General features: G+C 47.9%; 1 protein-coding gene and 1 pseudogene across 1 annotated transcript; both read left to right on the top strand.

The window, feature by feature from the left end:
* Positions 1 to 3,212: 3,212 nt before the first annotated feature.
* LOC140857399 (L-type lectin-domain containing receptor kinase IV.2-like) lies at positions 3,213 to 18,165 on the top strand (annotated as a pseudogene).
* A 5,958-nt stretch (positions 18,166 to 24,123) lies between these two features.
* Positions 24,124 to 26,329, top strand: LOC140857582 (L-type lectin-domain containing receptor kinase SIT2-like). Its single transcript, XM_073256792.1, is given in 2 exon segments — positions 24,124 to 25,189; positions 25,191 to 26,329. Coding segments are annotated over 2 exon segments (2,004 nt in total). The 5' UTR covers positions 24,124 to 24,212; the 3' UTR covers positions 26,218 to 26,329.
* The last annotated feature ends 264 nt before the right edge of the window (positions 26,330 to 26,593 follow it).

Below are 26,593 nucleotides of genomic sequence, written 5' to 3'. Positions count from 1 at the left end.
CCGAGGCAGAATCTAATGATCGCAGATCTGAAGGAGAGTTTTCAGATTTCAAAAACTCCTTTCACAGGAGTCTTCTCACATGCCAGCAAGAAGGTCATGATGACTTGTTCGAATGATCAACCCATTGGTTTGATTCTATAAGAGTAGATCTATCTGAATATTCAGGTGGTCTGCAGATAGAGGTGTTTCTCAGATCGAGTGCATCTTCAAGTACAAGGAGGTATCTGATGATAAAAAGGTAAAATTTGTTACCTTAAAATTGACAGATTGAGCTTCTGCATGGTGGCAACAATTGAAGAAAATCAGGGAGCACAGAGGCAAACCAAAAATCCAAAACTAGAAGAAGATGAAGAAAGTATTGAGGGAGTAGTTTTTACCTTTCAACTATATGCAATCCTTATACCAATGCCTACAGAACCTGCAACAAGGTTCTAGATCTGTGGATGATTACACGGAAGAGTTTTACCAACTTGTGGTTAGGAATAACCTTGCGGAGAATGAGAAACAGATGGTGGCGAGGTACCTGGGAGGATTATGACTATAAATTCAAGATGCTTTGTGGCTCCACACCCTATGGACTATTAAAGAGATGTACCACCATGCTGTTGTTACTGCAGCGTAGACCTATACCTAGATCTGATATGCTCCAATGAAGTAATCAAGTGACAAAAAATCAGGAGGACATACGGCATAATACTACTAACACTCCTATTCATATTGCAGATACAAGATCCTCAAATCCAACTCCGGCTGGATCATCGAATTTACAGTGTTACAATTATGGTGAAATTGGACACATGCAGAACAATTGTAAAAAGCCCGTTGGATGGCTCGGAAGGTAGCTGCTAATTGAAGAAGGAGAACCATTTGAGGAAGAATAAGAGCCTATTTATGATGAAATGGATAATGAAGAGAATGACTCCTTGCCGTTTGACGATAGCGGGGAGGCTCTAGTTATTCGAAAGAGCCTACTTGCTCCCAAAAGAGAAGAAAAGAGGATTGAAGATAGATCAATATTTTTCATACCTGCTGCACCATTAAGAAGAAGGTCTGCAAAGTCATCATAGATGGTGGAAGCTATGAAAACATCATCTCCCAAGAGCCTGTTACAAAATTGAATCTAGCCACCGAGAAGTACCTGCGACCATACAAGCTGTCTTGATTTCAAAAGGGGAGTGAGGTGATTGTTGACAGTCACTACCTTATTTTGTTCTCTATTGGGCAGAAGTACTATGATAAGGTATGGTGTGATATTGCAATGGATGCTTGTCATCTACTCCTGAAAAGACTGTGGCAGTATAATCGTGGTGTTATTCATGATGGCCGTTGAAACACTTATACCTTCTAGAAAGATAATCAGAAGATCACCCTGGCACTAATGAAGGAAAAGGACTTATCCAAACATAAAGTAGAGACCAGCATCAACATTCTGATGAAGCACACCTGTCTGAAGGAAACAATGGAAGCCGACTACTTGCTAGCAGTGGTGAAAAGGGTGAGTTGGTTGAGCGAGACACCCTATCCCTGGTACGTCCTATACTTAAAAAATTTACTGATGTATTCCCTGAAGACTTGCCTGTAGGATTACCATCAGAAAGTAACATACAACACCATATCAATCTTGTTCCCAAGTTGCGTCTACCGAACAAATCGGGATACCGCATGAGTCTAGCTGAACATCAGGAGTTGCAGTGGTAGATCCAAGAGCTATTGGATAAGAGATTCATCCATCCAAGCATGAGTCCGTGTGCGGTTCCTGTTCTGCTGGTTTCAAAAAAAGATGTTTCATGGTGCATGTGCGTAGACAGCCGAGTTATCAACTGGATCACTATCAAATATCAGTTTTTGATTTTCAAGCTGGATGACATGCTTGATCAACTTGCTGGGGCCAAGGTATTCACCAAGATCAATCTGAAGGGTGGCTACTATCAGTTTCACATCAAACCTGAAGATGAGTGGAAGATAGCCTTCAAAATAAGGGAAGGCCTGTATGAGTGGCTGATGATGCCGTTCAAACTCTCTAATGCACCAAGCACCTTCATGAGGCTCATAAACCATGTGCTGCAACCATTCATTGGTAAATTCATCGTGGTTTACTTTGATGATATACTTATCCACAGTCCTTCTTTAGAAGATCATTTGCAGTACCTTGCAAAGGTTCTTAGCATACTGAGGAGAAAGAAGTTATTTGCCAATCCCAAGAAGTACAGTTTTGTGGGAGATAGCCTAACTTTTCTAGGCTAGCTATATCGTCTCCTTGGAGAGGCTGTGGGCTAATCCAATGAAAGTCCAAACTATTCAGAACTGGCCAACGTTGTGCAGCATCTCTGAAGTCTGAAGCTTCCACGGCTTGGCATCCTTCTACCACAATTCATCTATTGTTTCTCTTCTATGATGTCCCTAATGATTGACTGCATGAAAGGGAGGAGATTCTAGTAGACACCTGAGGTGCAGACCGCCTTTGAAGAAATCAAAGAAAAGATCACCTCTGCTGATGTCCTTGTCCTTTTAGATTTCTCCAAAGTGTTCGAGGCAGAGTGTGATGCATCTTCTACAGGGGTTGGTGGAGTTCTCAGTCAAGAGAGGTGGCCTGTTTGCTTCCATAGTGAAAAGTTGTCCGGATCCAAGTTGAATTATTCAACTTATGATGTGGAGTTTTAAGCAGTGATCAGTGCACATAAGCAATGGCATCATTACTTGGTCCAAAAGGAGTTTTTCTGATACACAGATCACAAAGCCCTGAAGTACATCAATGGACAAGAAAAATTGAGCCGCAGGCATATCAAGTGAGTGAATTACTTGCAGGAGTTTTACTTTGTTCTGAAGTACAAATCTGATGCTCAAAATTGGATGGCAGATGCACTAAGCCGAACAGCCAGGCTGCTACAAGTTCTTTGTGTGGAGGTGATTGAATTTGATACCTAGAAGGACCTCTATGCCAGCAATCCAGATTTTGGCTGAATTCTATAAGAGGTACATTCTCATGAACAAATCGATTTCCAATTACTTGATGGCTTCTTGTTTCAAGGTATACTGCTTTGTATCTCTGATTGCTCTTTATGGGAGAAGATAGTATAGGAGCTTCATGTAGAAGGTCATTTCCACAGAGATAAGACTCTCACATTAATCCATAGCAAATATTCTTGGCCCAAGATAAAGCGTGATGTGACTTGCTCTGTGCAACGTGCCAGATATGTCAAGTTTCTAAGGGGATGGCAATCAATATTGGGCTATACACTCCTTTACCTATCTCTGATCATCTTTGGGAAAAAGTTAGCATGGATTTTATGTTGGGATTGCCTGTGACTCAAAGGAGGAGTGATTCAGTCCTTGTGGTCATGGATCGGTTCTCCAAGATGGCCCACTTCATTGCTTGTCACAAGACCATAAATGCTTCAAACATTGCTCAGTTATTTTTCAAAAAGATTATATGACTCCATGGAGTGCCCAAATCCATGATATCTGATCGAGACACAAAGTTCATGAGTCACTTCTGGAAGAGTTTATAGAAAGATTGGGAACCACTTTGTAATTCAGTTCAGCTTACCATCCTCAAACAGATGGTCAGACCGAGTCCATCAACAAGAGCTGGAAAAATGTATCGAGTCTTGCTGGTGAGCACCTAAAGCAGCGGGACTTGTCTTGGCACAGGCTGAGTTCACGTTCAATCATTCGGCGAACGAGACCACAGGCTACAGCATGTTTCACATTGTCTATGGACCGAATCCGAGTAGTGTTCTAGGTTATTTAACTCCCATCACTTCCAAAAGATGACCTAGTGCAAAGGATGAAAATTGGATTGAAGAACTTCAACCTATCCATCAGTCAGTCAAACAACAGGTTGAATCCAGCAACGCCAAATACAAGGAGGCCACGGACAAGCATCGAAAGAAAATAACTTTTGAGGTTGGCGACTATGTGTGGGCTGCTCTGATTAAGGACCGATATCTAGTGGGAGAATACAACAAGTTGAGTCAACGTAAGATCAGTCCCCTCCAGATAATCAGCAAGATCAATGACAATGCCTATAAGTTGAAGCTGCCCAGCCATTTTCGAATCTCTAATGTATTCAACGTGAAGCATCTAATTTCTTATACAGATGATTCATCATATAAGGAGGCTTCTAACTCGAGGATGAATTTTTTTCAGCCTGGAGAGGATGACACAGACATCATAGCGATCAGATATATGGATTTGAAGGATCGAACCAGAAAGAATGCGTGATCGACTTGATAGCATTGATTTTTATAGGGTTCTGATACTGTCGAGCTAGAATGGTCATAACTTTATCATCCGATGTCAAAATTTTTAAGTTGACCTCATTTCAGATAGCTCTTTTCGAGCTCTACAAGGCTGACTACTTTGCCATCATTGCAAATTTTGAAATTTAATTCAATTGTTTGACAGGCCAATGAGAGCGCGCAATAAGGCATCCTGGCCAATGTTGTAGTCAGTTTATTCATGTTATTGAATTAAAATTCCACATAAGAGATTTTTCTCTTCCTTTGCCATTTTTTTTTTGTTTTATGCGTCTTCTTCCTCCTTTTCATCAAAGCGTTAGATTGCCAGCTACCAAATGCAACCATAGGGATTAAATGAAGGTCATATTACCCTCATTTCCCTGAATTATGGCATAAATTTATGATCGCCCATTCTGTTAGAGTACTTTAAATTGACGTTACTGTAGTGGTCCAAAAGAGATTGATTGTCAAAACTTGCATTTTCATTATTACAGGACGTATGATATCTTGGGTAGCAATCCTTATATTCCATGCGCACAAAAATGAACAGGAATTTCTGAAAGATATTCTGATTAAATCCTGATACAAATTAAAACTTCTTATAGGTTGGAGGTGCCAATTGGTGCATTGATACAAGAGACCTAGATTTGATTCCAACCTAGGTCAGGTATTTGACCCAAGCTTCCATCCATCCTAATTCAAACTTCTTATACCTTGATGGCGTAGCAGAGATCACACCCAATGGCCTTCTGCGATTAACCAACAGTACAAAGAACCGGCAAGGTTATACATTCCACAAAGTGCCACTGCGTTTTAAGAACACCTCGGACGGCAATGTTTATTCTCACTACTTGCTTTGTTTTCGCAATACACCCCGAACATCCAGATGTGAGCGGCCATGGACTTGCATTTGTGCTCTTTCCAAACGAGGGGTTCCTTGGGGCTATGACCAACCAATACCTTGGTCTCTTCAACTCCTCCAATAATGGCAATTTATCAAACCATGTCCTTACCATTGAGCTGGACACCATCTCCAACATGGAGTTTGGAGACATTGACGACAACCATGTCGGAATTGATGTCAATGGATTAAGGTCCATAATCGCCGCACCAGCATCATATTTCATTGAGAGAATTGGCAACTTTAAGAACCTCAGCCTCATAAGCGGGAAACCTATGCAGGTCTGGGTAGATTATGGCAATCTAGACAGAAAGATAAATGTAACAATATCCCCCATCAGTGTGCCCAAACCAAGCCGCGCGTCCATTGTTGTCTTCTTTAGTTAATCTGTCCTCTGTAATATTAGACACCATGTATGTTGGCTTTTCTTCTTCTACAGGCTCCATTCTAACATCCCATTATGTTCTGGGTTGGAGCTTTAAGATGAATGGGCCAGCGGCTGCCTTCAACCTGTCCAGCCTTCCTTCACTTCCTTCCGGAAGGCATAGAAGAAAACTAGCATCTTTGATAATTTGGGTGGCCATAGGAGTAGTGGTGTTCAAAGCTATAACTGCCAGCTGCATTGCTTACATAATAAGAAGAAAGGCAAGATATGCCGAAGTTCTCGAAGAGTGGGAGCCAGAACATAGAACTCACAGATTCTCATATAAAGAACTATTCAAGGCTACCAAAGGCTTTCGAGAAGAAAATCTTTTGGGAGTTGGTGGTTTTTGTCTACAAAGGCAAGCTACCCACCTCAAAAACCGAAATTGCTGTGAAGAGGATATCTCATGATTCTAAGCAAGGAACGAGGGAGTTTGTGGGCGAGATTGCGAGTAACAGTCAACTCCGCCACCGCAATTTGATCCAACTTCTTGGCTATTGCCGTAGGAAAGGGGAACTCATTTTGGTCTACGAGTTCATGTCCAATGGAAGTCTTGACAAGTTCCTTTATGATGCAAACAAGCCAACAACACTTAGCTGGAGTCAGAGACTAAAAAATATCAGAGGTGTGGCTTCAAGTTTGCTCTACTTGCATGAAGAGCGGGAGCAGATTGTTATACACACAGATATAAAAGTGAGCAATGTCTTACCGGACAGTGAAATGAATGGAAAGTTGGGAGGCTTTGGACTATCAAGATTGTATGATCGTGGTAGCAATCCTCAAATCACTCATGCGGTGGAACTTTTGGTTACATAGCTCCAGAGCTCACTAAAACAGGGAGGGCAACTACGAGCACTGATGTCTACGCCTTGGGGGTTTTCATACTTGAGGTTGTCTGTGGAAGGAGGCCAATAATGCAGCAAGAATCATCGGATCTTCATTTGGTGGACTGGGTGTGGATGAGTTGGAGGAATGGAGTAATTCTAGAGGTTACAGATGCAACACTGGGAGGTGATTATGATCTTGGGGAAGTGGAACTTGTTGCGGCCAATCCCCTCGTCGCCTGGTCGCCGGGAACGAGCGCCTGCAAAAAAAAGGAAGTCCACACTGACCGGAGGTGGCTCCGGCGGGGACCCTCCGACGGTCAAGTCAGAGAGGTGACTGGGCAACAGTGAAATGCAGACAGAGAGCTCTGAGAAAGAGAGAGTGAGGGGGAGGAGCGAGCCTGCGTATGTGGGAGAGACGGGCGGATCGATCCTTTGCACTGTTGCCTTCTCCGGTATATATAGTGGAGCTAGGTATGGCGCCGTCATTAATGGCGCGGACAAGTGAGGAACTGTCAACTCACTGTAGACTGTCAGAACCGTCGTGAAAACGTCATGTCGCCGTGTAGCCGTCTAATCGCCAGGGTTGACCCGGCCCCGGGCGGGACAATGCCCCTAGGTAATTGTGCCGCATGTCCGTGTCAGGGCTGACAACGTCTGGCGACCGTACGGTGGTAGGTGGAGTCGGCCGACCCCAGGTCGGTGGCCAGCAGAGTGGCATCGGACTCCTCCGTCGGTCGGCGAGCTTCATGTGGGTCGGCTACCAGACCTCTGGGTTTAGTCGGTCGGGAATGGACCGTGGAATGGCCGTAGTTAGCCGCTGATGGCGTCTGTCGGCCTGTCGCCCGACCGACGATCGGCCAGTCGGTCGGCCGGTCGGTCGGTCGGCTAGTCGGTCGGTCGGTCGGCCGGTCGGTCGGCCGGTCGGTCGGTCGGTGGGTATCCCCCAACAGTTGCCCCCCTCCACTCCTAAGTCGGGTGGAGAGCTGGCCGATGCCTTCATTCGGGTAGCAAGACCGGACGACTGGGAGTGGATTTGTCGCATGTGCAGATCCGACCGTACCGCCGGCTGATCCGTTGTCAGACACCTCACGAATCCCAAGTGATCCGAACGTCTAGTCGATGCCAGAAGTCGCGCCGGCGTCAGGTGTCAGACGCCACGTCTTGTCGTCGTCAGTCGTCACGTCGGTGTCAGAAGATCGGGCGCCGGACGATACGGCGTTAGTCGATCGGATATTCGGCGCCGATCGCGGGCGAGGCGTCCCATCGGGAACGCGGACCGGCGCGGGCGGCCGACTGCGGAGCCAACCCCCGCGCGCCGCGTGTCATGGTGGTTGGCCGGCGTCCGCTCCGGCATTTAATGAGGGCGGTGCGGGCGTCCCGGGACGAAGCGCGTCGAATCCTCAGCCAACCGGCGGGCGCCACGCGTCGCGCATCTGGAGGTCTTTGGTTGGCGCGGGAGCATCTCGGCCGTCGGTCGGCCCTATATATATAGGACCTCCCGGACCCAGGACCCACACTCGCCATTTGCTGGGGGAAACTCTGTCCGGGCGATTTCTCGGTCGTCGCGGGCAGAGCTCTTCTCCACTTCCGGAGGGTCCATCGGGTTCGTGGTCCCCTCTTCTCCTTCTTCTTCCCTTTCTGCTCTTTTGGTTCCTGCATAATGACCAGGAAACCGACCCAGGGAGCTCGGTCGGGGAACCCGACCGACGACTCTCGATCGGCTCCGGAAGATGAGGCTTCCTCGCTTTCGGGGCCGAATGTCGATCAGCTTCGGGAGCACTATCGCATCCCGGAGCAGTTTCGGCTCTCCGCTCCAGGGGCCGACGGTCGGGTCAACAACCCTCCGCCTGGCGACCTGGCGCTGTATGTCGAAGACCTTCGCGCGGGTCTTCGGCTCCCGATTCCGGAGTTCGTCCGGAATCTGCTTGATTACTACGGACTCTGTCCGGCGCAGCTGGCGCCGAACTCTGTTCGTCTGATAATCTCCTTCGCGTTGTTGTGTCAGCTTTTGCCGACCAACCCTCGCGTTTCCCTCTTCCGGGCATTTTTTGTGCTCCGACCCCACCCTAAGGCCCGAGGGTGGTGGCTCTTCAACCCCCGGAAGGGTCTTGCTTTCATAACCGGTCTTCCATCATCCATTCATGGATGGAAGAACCAGTTCTTTTTTGTTTCTTCTTCTTCTTCTTGGGGCTTTCCTTCCCGCTGGGGTGTACCCCGAACTGCGGCCAACGACAACAGTCGGGTCGATGCGGACGACCGGGAGGACTTCCACCGACTCAAAGACATGTCGGTCCCGAAGCAGAGGGAGCTTGTTACCGAGCAAGCTCTCTATGATGCCGGCCTGAGTCTGGTCCCCCGAATAGGTATCGCCCGATCCCCCAGCTTTTCTTTTTGTTCGGCTTTAGGGTAGTTCTGGTCCGGCCTTTGACACTGGTCGGTTTTGCAGGGACACCGCCGAGGATGAGGCCGACCGATGCCGAGATTCGTCAGTTTGCCGCCGCGAGGAAGAGGCCAGCGTCGGGGGCTGGCCCTTCGCGCCCTTCCAAGAGACCAACCCCAGTCCCGCCAACCGTGGAAGCGTCGGCGACCGAGGGGTCGGAGCCGATCATAGCCCTCGCGGCTCCGACTGTCCAAGTCGAAGAGAGGCCGACCGAGGAAGTGGCCGAAGGAGTGTCGGCGGCTTCGCCGCGGGTGGAGCCGGATGACGTTCGGGAAGCCGAACATCGTCCGGAGGCGTCCGCCGGCGCAACGGGGGGCGCCGGGTCGAACTCCAGCGTCCCATCGCTGCCAGCCCCATCGGTCGGGGCAGCTGATCGGGGGAAAGCCCCGATGGAGCCCTCGGAGGAGGAGAGATCAATGCCCCCCAGCGCATACTACCCTGAGGGTGCATCGGCCTTGGCCGACCACAACCTTGCGAGGAGGTTGTGCCAGGGGATCCTCCTCCCTACCGACGTGCAGTCGTTGCGGTCTCGGCAGGTGACCGAGATGCTGTCGCGGTTCTACCCGACAATGGTTGAGGTAAGCTTCGCGTCACCTTTTTCCTTAGAAGAATTTTTGCTTGCCACATAATTCTGACGAAGCTTTTTTCCGTCGGCAGCTGATCTTCACCATGTCTGAGTTGGAGGCCGGATACCGAAGGTTCGGCGACGTTCGGGCAGCCTTTAAAGAAAGGTCGGCGGCGGCCGAGGCCGAAAGAGCGAGGCTGGTCGACCAACTGCAGGAGTCGGTCGACCGGGAGGCCAAGTTGACGGACGAGGTCTCCCGGCTTATGGCCGAACTGAAGTCGGCCAAGAAGGAGGCCAAGCACAAAGGTCGGGCCGTGCGTCGTCTTCGACGCGAACGGGACGGTGCCACCTCCGAACTCCAAGGGGAACGCGAGCAACTTCGGGTCAGCCTGGGGAAGCTCGCGGAAGCCGAAGAGGAGTTGTCCATCGCCCAGATTGACGCCGAAATTGCTAGGGCCGAGGCGGAGTTGGCGAGGGAGGAGCTGGCCCACACTGAGGATGAGGCACGGTCAGCGAGGGAGTCGGCCGATCGTGCGGTTGAGGACTTCCGGGCCTCCGACCGGTACAAGGAGGAGATGCTCGAGTCGGGCTTCGCCTCCTACCGGGTCGGGTTCGAGGACGGTCGGGATGCCGTCCATGCCTTGTACCCAGAGGTGGACGTCAGCCGAGTCATCCCGCTACTCGCCGAAGAGGAGGGAGCCGAAGAGGAGGCCGACCAGCTGTCGGGAGGCGTCATCCCAGCGGAGGAAGCCGTCCCGGAGCAGGAGCCGACCGAAGGTCCCTTGCTGACTGAAGGACATCCTTCTGCCGTTGACCCAGCGCCGCTCACGGTCGAGACGCCGATCCTTCCCGATCCTCCGTCGGTCGAAGAGATCAACCAGGACGAATGATCGGTCCAGCCGACCGTCTTCTTTTTGTTTCTTTTTGAAAATACGTGTAATCGGGCTTCGGCCCGACTTTGTAATTTCCTTTGATCAATGAATGAAATTGTCTTTTCTTGTGTCTTTTGTTTGAAATGTCTCTTATTGCTGTAATGTCGAACCCTAGTTACCAACTTAGAGAAGTCGCCAACTCGGGTAAGTCGGTAGGACTTAACCGACTTGCACAGCTCTGAAGTAGCTTGTGTCCCGACTTTAGGTCGGCTTCCAATAGTTGAAGTCGCCGGTCGGGCGCATCTGTTAAGTCGGGAGCCGACCGAACCTGGTAAAGGTTCGGTAGTCGGACTTCCGTAGATGCGTTCAGTCGAACATCGACTGGCGCAGTGTCGGGGGAGCGATAGTAAGTCGGATCCCCAAGCTCTTGCGTCGGGTTCTGTGTCGTCCGACATATGGTAGCAAGCCGGATGTCGTTCGTTCGACCGTCAATCGGTCGGGAAGCTGTGGGTGCGACTAAGGTCGCGTTGTGTGGAAATGGTGGTAAGCCGAATATCCCTCGACTGGCCGCAGCCTGGTCGGAAGTCGCGACAACAATCGCGTGGGCTGTCGACTCCCGTAGGTGCATCGGTCCTGGTAAGGGGCCGATGGATCGTTGGACGTCGAAGGAGTATCGACTCCCGTAGGTGCATCGGTCCTGGTAAGGGGCCGATGGATCGTTGAACGTCGAAGGAGTATCGACTCCCGTAGGTGCATCGGTCCTGGTAAGGGGCCGATGGATCGTTGAACGTCGAAGGAGTATCGACTCCCGTAGGTGCATCGGTCCTGGTAAGGGGCCGATGGATCGTTGAACGTCGAAGGAGTATCGACTCCCGTAGGTGCATCGGTCCTGGTAAGGGGCCGATGGATCGTTGAACGTCGAAGGATCAGGACTCCGAAATTTAAAACTGAACTTGTATTCCAACCACAAAATTCACTGGTAATACAGCTTCAAGTTGTCGGCGTTCCAAGTCCGGGGAATGGGCTTCCCCTCAAGGGTCTCCAGCCGGTAGGCCCTCGGCCCGAAGGTGTCAGCAACCTTGTAGGGTCCTTCCCAGTTGGGAGCCAACTTCCCTTGGTCCAAGGGCTTCGACACTTCCGCCTTCCTCAAGACTAGGTCGCCAGGCCTGAAGAGCTTTGGTCTGACCTTAGCGTTGTAGTACCGGGCGACCCTCTGTCGATATGAGGCCATTCGGATTTGAGCCTTATTTCGCAGTTCGGGGAGAAGGTCTAGGTCGGCCCTCCGGCTTTCGGAGTTGTCCGGCTCGTGGTACTGCTCGACCCTTGAAGACGGCAGGCCAATCTCGAGCGAGATCATAGCCTCTGTCCCGTAGGCCAAACTGAACGGTGACTCCCCGGTCGGGACACGGGGGGTCGTTCGGTAAGCCCATAGGACGGAGCCCAGCTCGTCGACCCAGAGACCTTTGGCTTCGTTCAGTCGGGTCTTGAGTCCATGGAGCAGGGTTCGGTTCGTCACCTCAACCTCACCGTTGGACTGTGGGTGCCCGACTGAAGTTAGTCGATGACGGATGTGGAACCTGGCGCAGAAGTCCTTGAAGTCTTGGTTGTCGAATTGCCGTCCGTTGTCGGTGATGATGGTGTGCGGCAATCCGAACCTGAAGATGATGGACTTTTGGATGAAGTCCTCCATCTTCTGCTCGGTGATCTGCGCCAAGGGCTCGGCCTCGACCCACTTCGTGAAGTAGTCGATGGCGACAACGATGAACTTCCTCTGGCCTGACACCGGTGGGAAGGGGCCGAGAATATTGACTCCCCACTGAGCGAAGGGCCATGGAGCGACAATGGGAGTGATTTGGCTGGCCGGTTGGTGCTGAATATTGGCATACTTCTGGCATGGCTCGCACCTTCGGACCAACTCTGCCGCATCCTTCCTCATGGTCGGCCAGTAGTAGCCCTGTCGCAAGACCTTGAAGGCTAAGGACTTGCCCCCCAAGTGATTCCCACAAATTCCTTCGTGAACCTCTCGGAGAGCGTAGTCAGCGTCGGTCGGTCCCAAGCACCTGAGCAGAGGGAGGGAGAACGACCTCTTGTAGAGTCGGCCGTCCATGATCACATATTGCGACGCCGACCATCGGAGTCGCTTGGCCTCCGCGGGATCTTCGGGACTGGTCCCGTCGGACAGGTACCGGACGATCGGGTCCATCCAACTTGGTTCAGACGTTAGCTGCTGTACTTCTTCGACCCGATCGATGCTCGGCTGTTGGAGGTTTTCGACAAACGTCCGACCCAAAGAATCATAGGCCGACGTTGCCAATCTGGAGAGGGCATCGGCACGGGCGTTCTCCGTCCTGGGGATGTGGGAGATCTCGAAATGCTCGAGGCGGGCCACGAGATCCTTTACCTTCTGAAGATACTTGATCATGGTCGGATCTCACGCCTCGAAGTCGCCCTTGACCTGCCCCACGATCAGCTGAGAGTCGGAGAATGCCCGGAGGCTGTCGACGCCCAGTTCCTTCGCCATCCTCAAGCCCGCGAGGAGTGCCTCGTATTCGGCTTGATTGTTGGAGGCCTTGAAGTCGAACCGGAGGGCGTATTCGGTGACTACCCCATCCGAATTCGTGAGCAGGAGCCCGGCCCCGCTTCCCTGAGCGTTGGAGGCTCCGTCGATGTGGAGTACCCAGGTGGAGATCGGGTCTGGCTCAGAGACCGAATCTCGTCCCGGGCCTTCAGCTCCCGACCTTCGGTCGGTCGTCGGGCATTCGGCGATGAAGTCGGCCAAGACCTGAGCCTTCAAGGCAGGCCTCGGTCGGTACTGAATGTCGAACTCGCTAAGCTTCATCGCCTACTTAGCGAGTCGTCCAGATGTGTCGGGTCGGCACAGTACGGCCCTCAGGGGCTGGTTGGTGAGTACCACGATGGCGTGGGCCTGGAAGTATGGTCGGAGCCGTTGCGCGGAGACGGTCAGGGCGAAAACCATCTTTTCCGTCTCCGAGTATCTAGCTTCGGTGCCGTGGAGCACTTTGCTGGTGTAGTAGATGGGCTGATGGGTTCGGCACTCGTTTTCTCGAACGAGCACCGAACTAATCGCTTCGAGAGACGTGGCCAAATAGAGATACAAGGTCTCCCCGACCTGTGGCTTCACGAGCAGCGACGGGGAAGCCAAGTACCTTTTCAGGTCTTCAAAGGCCTGTTCGCACTCATCCGACCAAGAGAAACCGTTCGCCTGGCGCAGGGTCTTGAAGAACGGGAGGCACCTTTCAGCTGATCGGGAAATGAATCAGCTAAGAGCGACGATTCTTCCGTTCAGCTGTTGGACCTCCTTCTTGGCATTCGGATGACGCATGTCGAGGATTGCCTTTATCTTCTCAGGGTTGGCCTCGATCCCTCTCTGAGAAACGAGGAATCCGAGGAACTTCCCTGAGGTCACCCCGAAAGCGCATTTGGTCGGGTTGAGCTTCATTCGGTGTCGTCGAAGGGTGCGGAAGGTCTCCTCGAGATCTTGAACATGGTCCGGGATCTGCGTGCTCTTTACCAGCATGTCATCCACGTATACCTCTATGTTACGCCCGATCTGGTCTTTGAAGATCTTATTGACGAGTCGCTGGTAGGTGGCGCCGGCATTCTTCAATCCAAAGGGCATCACCCGATAACAGTAGAGGCCCTTGGGGGTCACGAATGCGGTGTGCTCCTCGTCTTCAGGCGCCATTCGGATCTGATTGTACCTGGCGAAGGCGTCCATGAAGCTGAGCAGTCGAAATCCGGACGTCGCATCCACCAGCTGGTCGATCTTCGGGAGTGGAAAGCTATCCTTCGGGCATGCTCGGTTGAGGTCGGTATAGTCGATGCAGATCCTCCATTTCCCGTTGGCTTTCTTGACCATGACGACATTGGCGAGCCAATCGGGATACGTGGATTCCCGAATGAAGCCTGCTTCGAGCAGCTTGTCCACTTCTTCGTCAATGGCCTTTTGCCTTTCTGGGGCGAAGGACCTTTTCTTCTGCCTCACCGGCTTCATTGTCGGGTCGATGTTGAGTCGGTGAGTAATTGTTTCTGGAGGGATGCCCGACATATCTGCTGCCGATCATGCGAATATGTCGGCGTTGGCCGTCAGCAGCTCCGCCAGTCGGTGGCGTTCGGTGTCGGACAATTGAGACCCGACCCAAACTTTTCTGTCGGGATTTTCTCCTATCGGGATCGCCTCGAGCTGCTCGGCCGGCGAACCCCGCTCTTCCTCCTCCCGTTGATCCAGTTTGTCGATTGTCAGGGGATCCTTTGTCTCGTCGCTTTGGACGGAGATTTGGAAGCATCGTCGGGCGAGCTGTTGATCTCCGCGCATCTCCCCGACTCCGTTTTTGGTCGGGAATCGAACAAGGAGATGGGACGTCGAGACGATCGCCCTGAGGGCGTTCAATCCGGGTCGCCCGAGTATGGCGTTGTAGGTCGAAGGAACTTGGACGACCGCGAAAATGAGGGAGACTGTGCTTTGCCGTGGTTCGGTACCGACCGTCACGGGCAGGGTGATTTCTCCTTCTGTTGTGACGGTGTCTCCGGCAAAGCCGATCAAGGGCGTGGAGACCCTACTAAGTCGATCAGTCGGTAGTCGCATTCGGGAGAAGGTCGAGTAAAACAAAACATTTATCGAACTTTCATTATCAACAAAAATTCGTTTTACATCATAATTGGCTATTGTCGCCGACACAACAACAGCGTCGTCGTGGGGAGTCTGGATGCCCCGAACGTCGTCTTCTGAGAAGGTAATCACGTCGTCCGGGCGCGGCTTTTTCGTCGGCTCCCCCCTGTAGACGTCCCCGATCCCAGCCGCTTGGAGATCATGTTGATGACTCCAGCCGTCGGCTGGTTAGTCGGCGCCTCTTCAGTCGGCTGGGGGCGTCGATAGGCAGTCGGTCGGGTCGGCGGACCCTTTCGAAATTTGCCGAGATACCCCCGGTGGATGAGATTTTCGATCTCATCCTTCAACTGGATGCATCGCTCGGTGTCGTGGCCGTGGCTCCGATGGAACCGGCAGTACTTCCGATGGTCGAGGCCCTTTGCCTTCAGAGGCGGAGGCCGTCGCAGGTATTCTTTCCCTTCGATCTCCATCAAGATCTGCGCACGGGGAGCGGAGAGAGGAGTGTAGGAGTCATACTTGGGACGCACCGGCCTCGGAGTCTGTCGGCGCGGTGATTTTTGGATCTGTCGGGGTGGAGAAAGCCGACTATTGGCCGGGGGCCTGCTTGGTTCGGCGGGCTCCCGACCTTTTCTTCGCTTCTCCTTCGGACCTCTGGGCTCGACCAAGCATCGGTCGGACACTCCTTCGTCCGCGCGTATATACTTGTATGCGCGCTCCAGTAGCTCGACGTATGTTCGGGGGAGGGTCTTGTCCAGAGAATAAGTAAATCGGGACGACCTCAGGCCCCGCTTCATGGCTGAAACCGCCATGTCTTCGTTGAGGTCCCGGACCTCGAGCGTGGCCGCGTTGAATCGCGCCACGAAGTGTCGGAGCGTCTCGTTTTCCCCCTGCTTGAGGGAGAAAAGGCTATCCGACGTTCGCGGTGGCTTTCGACTGGTGCTGAAATGGGCCACGAACGAGTGCTCGAGCTGCGCGAAGGAATGGATACTGCCCGATCGAAGACCGGAGTACCAAGCCCTGGCAGCCTTGCGAAGTGTGGCGGGGAAGCCGATGCAAAAAAGAGCGTCGATTGCCCCTTGAATCGTCATGAGAGCTTTATAGCTCTCGAGGTGGTCGACTGGGTCGGTGGAGCCGTCGTATGGCTCCACGTTCGGCATTTTGAACCGACTGGGAATCGGCTCGTCGAGGACCAGTCGAGAGAGAGGCTGGGCGGTCTGGAAGTCGACGTCGTTCGAAGACTTCTGGCCGTCCATCTGCAGTTGGGCGAGTCGGCGGTCGATCTCCTCGAACCGTCGCTCGTAGTCGTCCGCTCGTCGATGCTGGGAGACCCCAGGGGTGGAGCCTCCGGAAGATTCTGAAAAGGAGGCCGACGGTATGCGCGGCCGTTTCTCCTTCCTTGCCCGTTCCAACGGGGAAGGGGAGGGCCGCTGGGACCGTCGGTCGTCGCGCCATGGTCGTACCTCCTCCTCTCCGTGGGAGCGCCGTTGGGGGCGCTCGCATGGAGGCGACAGGGATCGGCGCGGTCGTCGGCGGCTGCTCCTGGAAGGCATAGGTCGGGCCGCCGGTTGTTGCTGGAGGCTTTTGACTGCGTCGGTCAGTACGGTCATCTGCCGTACGATGGCCGCGATCTGGGCCTCCGTGGTCACTGCAGGGTGCGGAGAGCTAGGCTCCGCCGCCGGTGGGGGCGGGGAGGCTTCTTCCCGGCGGGAAGAGCGCCTGGCCGACCCAGTGACTCTCGATCGTTGAGCTCTTGTCTTTGTCATGCTGCTCCCCTACCTGGCGCGCCAATCTGTTGCGGCCAATCCCCTCGTCGCCTGGTCGCCGGGAACGAGCGCCTGCAAAAAAAAGGAAGTCCACACTGACCGGAGGTGGCTCCGGCGGGGACCCTCCGACGGTCAAGTCAGAGAGGTGACTGGGCAACAGTGAAATGCAGACAGAGAGCTCTGAGAAAGAGAGAGTGAGGGGGAGGAGCGAGCCTGCGTATGTGGGAGAGACGGGCGGATCGATCCTTTGCACTGTTGCCTTCTCCGGTATATATAGTGGAGCTAGGTATGGCGCCGTCATTAATGGCGCGGACAAGTGAGGAACTGTCAACTCACTGTAGACTGTCAGAGCCGCCGTGAAAACGTCATGTCGCCGTGTAGCCGTCTAATCGCCAGGGTTGACCCGGCCCCGGGCGGGACAATGCCCCTAGGTAATTGTGCCGCATGTCCGTGTCAGGGCTGACAACGTCTGGCGACCGTAGGTGGTAGGTGGAGTCGGCCGACCCCAGGTCGGTGGCCAGCAGAGTGGCGTCGGACTCCTCCGTCGGTCGGCGAGCTTCATGTGGGTCGGCTACCAGACCTCTGGGTTTAGTCGGTCGGGAATGGACCGTGGAATGGCCGTAGTTAGCCGCTGATGGCGTCCGTCGGCCTGTCGCCCGACCGACGATCGGCCAGTCGGTCGGCCGGTCGGTCGGTCGGCCAGTCGGTCGGTCGGTCGGTCGGTCGGTCGGCCGGTCGGTCGGTCGGTGGGTATCCCCCAACAGAACTGATCTTAAAGATTGGATTGCTTTGTTCACATCCTATACTTGCAGCTAGACCAACCATGCACCAAGTGATGCAGTTGTTGGACGGTGATCTTTCACTGCCTGAAATACCCAAGGATGGGAGGGGCATCATTAGGAAGAACTAGAAGAATCATAGTTTCATTAAAGTGTCATTGTTTACTTGTAAACTGTTCCATCCACTGGCAAGGATCCAATCCTCTTCGAAGATTGTTGATTTTCTTGAATTTAGGTCACTAGTGGACTTTGAATGTAATCGTTATATTTTGTTGTTTCCTCTCTTCTCACTTCACTCAGAGACCTAAAATAATATCCAATTAAATGGTCATATTCATCTTTTATTCTTTGTTAAATATGAACACCAAATAATTCTGAGCAAGTCATTCAGCTTCTTTAGCTTAGGTGAAACTTTGTGACATTATATTCATAAGATAATGCTTGCACTAGTACATATTTCGATGAAAAGGTACTGCTATATTCCATCATGTAAGAATGAGCTCTTAGATTCCCGATGAAGCCAACATCTGTTATTCCCTGCAAACAAAAGGCTATGAAATCCAGGTCATGATACTCAATGCTAGACTCAAACCTATATGTAAATAACAAATGTTTTGCAGGCTGCTAAGGTGCATGCTATTATTCACAAATATGAATTCTTCCTTGTTTTATCTTGTTATTGAAGAATCTGGTTTTGGCTCTTCTCATGAATCTAGTCTCTGATAATATTTTCATTCTGAATACATCTAATAAAATCAAAAAAAAAAATGTCACAGAAGAAGAGAGGCATGATCATATAGCCAGCCCACAATACATCGCTAGAATGCGATGCCACAAAAGAGACAACTAGTCTGTAGCTTTGTCTGCTACACTATAGACATGATTAAACAGAAAGGTGTGTCTTTGCCAAATGTCCTAGATCAGGGGGTGTCTGTTTGCTACCCTAGACTACCTTTGGATCCAATTAATCACAATAGCAGTGCCCCCCTCCAAGTGGATAGAATTAGATCATAGATAGAGTGTAGCATACTAACACCTGCCCAAAGTGCCCTCCACAGACCGGCTTCAAGGATGGTGGTATCATTATCTGACTACCTCCAACAGCAATGAATGGGGAGTCAAGACCTCCGATCAAAGCCAATGTCTCCTCTGCTACCACCATCAATTATACTACCATTGAAGTTCACCTTAAGGAAGCTCGAGTATGGGGGATACAAAGTGAAGAACATCATCCAGGTCACTACATGAGCTTATAAGGGGTCCCAATTTTTTCAAGCCATCATAGGCTCTCCAATGGAATGTGAATAAATAACTTTTATTGCCTAAATAAAAGCCCTCTCCAATGTAAATCTCAATGGTTGATTGCTGTTCTCGAATATTATGACATTTCTGGTAAGCCTGAGATGGTAAGCAAAATATACAATCTTGATATCCTAACATCTAATAGATGCTCTGCTCATGCAGCCCCTTAGATAAGCAAGAAAGGTCTTAGTCAGCGTCATAGATTCAAAAATCCAAAGTATCCAATAGCTCCCACACCAAAACCACCGTCGGACACTAAAATAGTGCATGTGCCACTAACTCCTCCATGGTTGAGCAAACATCGCAACTTAGAGGAAGGCTCATCCCCCATCTACTCAAGACCCTTTAAATGGGATGTGACCCCAAGCCCCCTTCCAAAGGAATAGAGCAACTCTCGTGTGAATGCCCAATCTCCAAATCCATGCATCATCCAACCTCTAATCAGACTCAACTCTATAGAGATCATAAAGATCCTTGGCCTTTGCCATCGAGCAGTAGGTAAAACACCACACCCTCCTGTCAAAAGTATTATATCTAGGAATCGGCAAAGATTGAATCTTTTTAGCAAGACGGTCTCCAAAAAGATGAGTAGTGGAGGCAATGTTCCACCTCCTCTCCCCAAGAATGAATAAGTCATAGATCTGCATATTTGAACCCACCTCGGTATTGACCATGATAGGCCCCCGTGCCTTAGGGGTAAATCTAACATCCATGCATCCCCCATCACATTCATAGACTATCCATTTCTAATGGACCATCTGATGTTGGCCATCACTATTAGAGATAAAGCAGCTATTTTGGCCAGCTTGAATATCTGTGAGTGACATCTATAGGCTGTATATAGCCCTCATAACCAAGCTCCATAAGCTGTTTGGCTCCAACAGTACCATGCAGCATGCCTAGCCATCAAAGCCTTTTCTCTAATTAATAAAGGCTAAACACCAAGGCTACCATCCGGTAAGGACTACTCAAGTTGAATTGCACCATATGCCCCACCATAGAAAGTTTCTCAACATCTACTCAAGCTTTACCATGGAGGATTTTGGAAGCATAGTATTAATCATAAGAAATATAGGGATAGAGCTAAGGATCGATCTAACCAATGTTACCCTGTCCATCATGGATAGTGATCTCGACTGCCAACTCTCCAACCACTCCTAGGTCCTCTATTAAACAATATTACACACTATCTTACATACCCTCCTACTAGAGATTAGAGCACCAAGGTAGTGCCAAATCCCATCCTACTCAATGACTCCAAGACTATCCCTCGTTGCATTCCTCAATTGTGACTTTTTTCTTTGGGCTAGAATAGACTATTGACTTCAAGAGGTTCACTTTTGGCCAGAAGTAGAACAGTAGTATTGCAAAATAATCTTGAGAACCACTACATTCTTCCCAGTAGCATGGGCAAGTAGCATGCAATCATCAACAAAGAAGAGTTGTGAGATTGGTTGGGCCCCTGAAGCTGGTGTACAATCCTCGAGCACCTAGTTCAAGGTAGCAACTTAGAAGGCACAAGATAGGGCACTAATACAAATGATGAAGAGGTACGGGGATAGAAAGCAACCCTAACACAAGCCAACTGATCGAAGAATAAGAGGACTCCATTGGCATTCCATTGATCAGGATAGCAAAAGATGGAGTCCACACATAGCCGAATATCTAGCTAATCCACATCCCATGGAATCCAAACTCTCCAAGGCATATGCTAAAAAATCCCATCTCATACAATCATCAGCGCTTTCCATATTTAACTTGATGGCCATAAGGCTACAGTGACAAGAAGCCTTCTAGAGATCATGCATAAAATCTTGAGCCATGAGGATATTATTTATGATACTTCAATTGCCCACAAATGCCTCTTGCTCCAAGCTAGTGAGGTGAGGGAGGACAAGCATCATTCAGATCATCATGATTTTTTCAATAGCTTTGTACAGGATAGTACAAAGTTTAATTGGTCAGTACTAGCTAGGTTCACAAGCATTCTACTTTTACAAGATTAGGGTGACGAAAGTCTTCTTCTAGGCATTTGGCATCCCCGCTAAAGAGACAAACTACTGAAAATAGCTATAATTACATCATGGTAGATAATAGCCCAACAACTCCAAAAAATTAAGGGGGCTTCCATCTAGCCTCGGAGCTTGGTCTTCTACTATAGACCAAAAGGTCTCCTAAACCTCATTTGCCAATACTTGTTTGACAAGAAAGGCATTCTCTAAGTCAGTGACATCCTGTTAGATGGTGGGAAGGATATCAACAAATCACTTCCCAGATTGGCTGTCCACTTCGATCTAAAAAACTGAAGGATCTTATGCTTGATAGTCTTAGCACAATCAATTGCCTACCAATTGCTCTTCATCAATCTTTTGCTATCCCTCAGTCTTAGCACTATCAATTGTCTTAAGTCAACTCACTAAGGAATTCCAACTATAATCCCACAAGATTATAGTTTGATTATTTTCATAAGTTCACAATCTAACTTAGTTGATTTTTGCTGGCTCACCAACCAAAATCTTATAGCAAATTATTTTCACAAGCCCACAATCAATCCAGTTAGTTTTTACTGGCTCACCAACGAATACCTTACTATATCTAATTTTTGACTTAGACTAACCCTCAAAATCCAAGTTTCTTCTTCAAGAAACTTATCACAGCAAGTAAGAAAGATATACAAGAGTTTAAAACTCAAAAGAATAAAATCTTTACTCTTGAGGAAGTCAAAATGGTTGAGCTCTTGAATGCATTGACTTCTTTCTTGAGTTCTTGAATGCTTTTATTCAATGGTTGCTGGCTTAATTAAGTGCACACTTCCTCTCTTTTGAGTTGAGTAAATATGAAAAGATAAAAATTGAAAGCTCTTAGGATGTCCTTCCTCTCTCTTTTTCTTGTTTCACTTGAAAGCTTGAATATTTCCTTCAATAAATTTAATAACTATGTTTCCAATTTGAATTCTCCAAATTTGTGTCTTCAAAAATGGCTGCAATTAATGTAGTAGTAGTTGGAAGCTCAAAGATAGCCATTTGACACAAAATATAACCATTAAAAATAGTTTGAAAAACTAGCTATTATGCTATCAGAATTCTATAGGTCAGCTCATCTAAGATCTTAGTCAGCTAATCTAAAGTGCTAAGTCGGCTAAGTGAGACTCTAAGTTGGTTCATAAACAGATGTAAATTTTTTTATTTTCTGTCCGTTCCATCTGCCCGAGATTTGATCGGCTCAAATATTTTCTTAGTCGGCTCACTTCATGATTGGATTGACTAACTTATTTTTTGGATCGACTCAAAGAACTTGTAAACTTTTACTACTTTTTGTCTTCTTCTGTCTCTAAGACTGAATCAACTATTCTATTCTTTGAGTTGACTAAGTTCTTATCTTGATCGACTATCTTATTTCATAGATAGCTTAGAAAAATATCTAAAATCTTTATTCTTCCATCTTCAATCTGAGTCTGAGGCTAAGTCGGCTATCTATTTATATGATCGTTGGCTATGATCCTATTTTGATCAGCTCAGAAAAATACTTGGTTAGCTAAAAAAAGCTTGAATTTTACATCTTTCTATTTTTTTTCTTAAATTGAGATTGGATCGGCTAAGCTTCTATCTTGGTTGACTCAAAAGCATGCCAAGCATTATAAAAGTAATTATTTTTATTTTTGAGTAGTTTTTTATATTCAAAGATATTCTAGACTAAATTTATCGTCTCAAAATTAATTTTCGAATGATAATCTTGTTAAGAAATCTTTCTAGGCTAGAATTTTTTTTTTTAAAATTTCTTTCATGCCGAATCAGCTTCTTTGCTTTCATATATTAAAAATTTTGATTTTGAAGATATGAATTTACTCAAATTTTGAGAGGACATCTTTTTAAATGGGATCAACCATTGAGCATTACAAGCAATTCTATAATTATTGTCACAAGCATCATTAGTAACTATAATTTATACTCAAATTTTTTTAACATCAACAAAATCAATATCTATACTAATAAGTTTATTATAGAATATGCATATGCTGAATGAAATTATGATATATATATATATATTATCTTACAAAAATATTTTGACACAGATTAGATTTAGACTCTCAACCTATATGCTCTTCGAACTCTACTAATAGGGATTATGTATTGGTTCTCTAGATCCTATCAATAGGGGCTGTGCATTGATTTTTTGGACCCAACCAATGTGGATTGTATATTAATTTTTTAGACCTTGCCATTGGAGGTTATGCATTGGTACTCTAACTGAGCTTACTATTTCTATTCTACCCCCATAATAAAGTACAAGTGTGGTTATAGTTAAGACTATTGAGTTATATGTTGTTCGATTCAAATAAAATTTATGATTATATATGCATATGAATATTTGAAAGTATTTGATTTAAATACTTTAGTATGGAATATGTTCTTACATATATTCACAATAATTATTTTTAAATATTATATTTTATGATAATATTTAAAATATCTAGTTGAGATATTTATTACCTATTAGGCTATCGAGCTCATTATCTCCCTTAATTTTCAGATTCTAATATTTAGTTGCGGATGAAGGTGTTGCTTGGGAGTGAGAATAGAAGTGAGATTTGATAATATCAATATCATTAAACTTAGATATATTATTATTATTTTAAATTTTTAATGGAGATTTATTTGATATAAAATTTTTAAATTTGGATATCCTTTAGATTGATTAATAAATTAAACTTTGATTTTTAGTGATTTAAATTAATTTCACTATAATTCATTGATATCTATTTGAAATGCCATGTATGCTTATGAAGAAAGTTTTCTAGCTATTAGCATGCCACGGTTTGGCTTGCGTCCTTGAGTTGGGGATGTGACATGGGGTGAGAGCAGGATGGGCAGCCATACCACCATTGACTCTCTTAGCTCGCAAGAAGGGCCAGGGGTGGGAGGGGTGTCAAGGGTGTGGCAAGATGAGAGTGCCAAAGAGAGGCACCTCTCTTCACCTTACTAATGATTGATTGACGACACACAGCGACATTGATTACTGGCTTGTTCCATGAGCTCTATCTGACATTTGTCGTTCAGGGTAGGGCACTAGACTCTCCCTTAATGTATTGTATAAATAGATAGATATAGATGCAGATGGCCAACTATATATATTGCAAGCATAGACTTCAAGTCATCTTTTACCCAAGGAAAAGAAAAAAAAAAACATCAGTCAACACACGATTCCTTCGCTACTTTCTGTCCTCTCCCAACTTTCCAAATGCCAATTAAATTGCAAGCAAAGACTTATAGTCATCGATGTATCTTGAAAGACTTCTAGTCATCGCGTGGGCCCTTCACTACTTTATGTTCCCCTCCCAAGTTTCCAAGCATTTATGACACATGAAGTGGATAGGCATCGGAAACCAATGGCACTCCTATGTTATTAACATCATAACCAGAGAAGGAATCTCTCATCTTGCAAAAGGCGAATATTGTTAGACCCAATCCATGTTTCAAAAGAACATGCTCTTCTTTCTCATCCTCACACTCACTACAGCATTAGCAGAAGATGCCGATTTTACTTACCATGGATTCTGTACCTGTGCCGAACAGCTGCAACTAGATGGCATTGCAGAGATCGCATCCAATGGCCTTCTAATTCTCACTGACACTAGACAGCCAGCCAAGGGCCACGCCTTTCTCCCAACCCCACTCCGCTTTAAGAACTCAACAACTGGTAAAGCTCTCTCCTTCTCAACTTCCTTCATCTTTGCAATGGTCCCCAAGTACCAAGACTTGTTTGGCCAAGGAATTGCCTTCGTCCTTGCGCAATCGGCAAATCTGTCTTATGCCTTACCAAGTCAATTCCTGGGACTCTTCAATTCAAGCAATTCATACTCTGGAAACCAAATTGTGGCCATTGAGCTCGATACAAACATGAACCCTGAATTCAATGATATTGACGATAATCATGTTGGAATTGATGTTAACAGTCCAAAGTCTATTAGATCCAAGCATGCAACTTATTTCACTAATGACAATGGAGGTGTGTTCCAGAACCTGAGCCTTGTGAGTGGCAAACCAATACAGGCTTGGATAGAATATAATCACTTGGATGGACAGCTTAATGTAACGTTAGCACCTACTGATGTAGCCAAACCGGCTGTTCCATGCTTGTCTTCAAATGTGAATCTCTCCTCTTGGATCTCAGACTATATGTATGTCGGATTTTCTTCTGCAGTAGGACCATTTATAACATCTCATTACGTTCTGGGCTGGAGCTTTAAGTTGAATGGAAAGGCTCAAGCACTTGATCTCTCACGTCTTCCATCCCTCCCTCGCGTAGGGTCTAAATCAACCTTAGAGTCTTGGAAGATTGGGTTGCTGATAATCCTGGCAATAGTTTTGTTGTTGATAATCATAACTGGCACAATCTTTTTTGTGAAGAGGAGGATTAAATTCAGAGAGGTGTTTGAAGAGTGGGAGACCCCAGAGGTTCTGCTACAAGGACCTGTTCTTGGCCACCAAGGGATTCAGAGACCAACATCTCTTGGGAGCTGGAGGTTTTGGCAGGGTCTACAAAGGTGTGATGCCAGACACTAACATCCCAGTTGCAGTTAAGCAGGTCTCGCATGAATCAAGACAAGGAATGAGAGAGTTCATTGCAGAGATTGTTAGCATCGGCCGCTTGCGTCACCGGAACTTGGTACAGCTCCTTGGTTATTGCAGGAGAAAAAGGGAGCTCTTATTGGTCTATGAATTCATGCCCAATGCTAGTTTGGACAAGTATCTATTTAACCAACCTAAGTTGATGCTTACTTGGGAACAAAGATTCCAAATAATCAAAGGTGTAGCTTCCGCGCTTTATTATTTGCATGAAGGATGGGAGAAGGTGGTTGTTCACAGAGACATCAAGGCTAGCAACATCTTGCTAGATGATCAGATGAATGGAAGACTGGGTGATTTTGGCCTGGCAAGACTATATGATCACGGAACCGATCCCCAGACTACACATGTAGTTGGGACTGTGGGTTACCTTGCACCAGAGCTCACCAAGACCGGCAAGGCAACTACAAGCACAGATGTGTTTGCCTTTGGTGGATTTTTGCTTGAGGTGGCTTCTGGAAGAAGGCCAATAGAGATAAGAGCATCAGAAGAAGACGTAGTGTTGGTAGACAAAGTTCTGGAGTGCTGGAAGGCAGGGACTATTCTGGAGGCAACGGATCTTAACTTGGGGAATGAATATATTGTCGAAGAGATGGAGATGGTGCTAAAGCTTGGCCTTCTTTGCTCACACCCCAACTCCAGTTCTAGGCCTCCTATGCGGCTGGTGATGCGAATACTGGAACGCGATGCTCCCCTTCTAGAGATATCTGAAGATGGCTGGAATGCCGAAATTTCAGCCATGGGAGAGGGAGGGTTTGATAATTTTGGTATGTCAGATAGTTCACTGTTAACAATGTCCGCCTGCTCACCATCAACAATGGAATCTCTTCCCTTGACGTGCCGTTGATGGTGGTAAATGTTTGTAAAAGCAATGTTTAAAGTATACCTTTGCTTCGTGTTATGAATGGTATAAATAGTTTTTGTTGCAGTATTGTTGCTGCTGCAATTCAAAATTAAAACGGCAGCAACTAAATGTGATCGATGTAGTTTGCTGAAAAAAAGAAATCTAGTAGATAAACAAAAAAAATGGAATATCAACTCAGAATAATTTGGTAAAGTGTAGTATCAATAAGCTTGCCTCGAGGAAAGGCCAAGGTTCTTTGAAACCATAGCTAGGTGCATGAGATTATTTAAAATAGATGTACTTATTTAGATTCCACTTACATGCACCGATGCATGTCCACAATCTTTTATTTAAATGAATATGAAGTGGACATTTAGGC

Source organism: Elaeis guineensis, chromosome 4 (assembly GCF_000442705.2).
Source record: "Elaeis guineensis isolate ETL-2024a chromosome 4, EG11, whole genome shotgun sequence".
Lineage (NCBI taxonomy): Eukaryota > Viridiplantae > Streptophyta > Magnoliopsida > Arecales > Arecaceae > Elaeis > Elaeis guineensis.
This window is presented reverse-complemented; position numbering and strand designations above follow the sequence as displayed.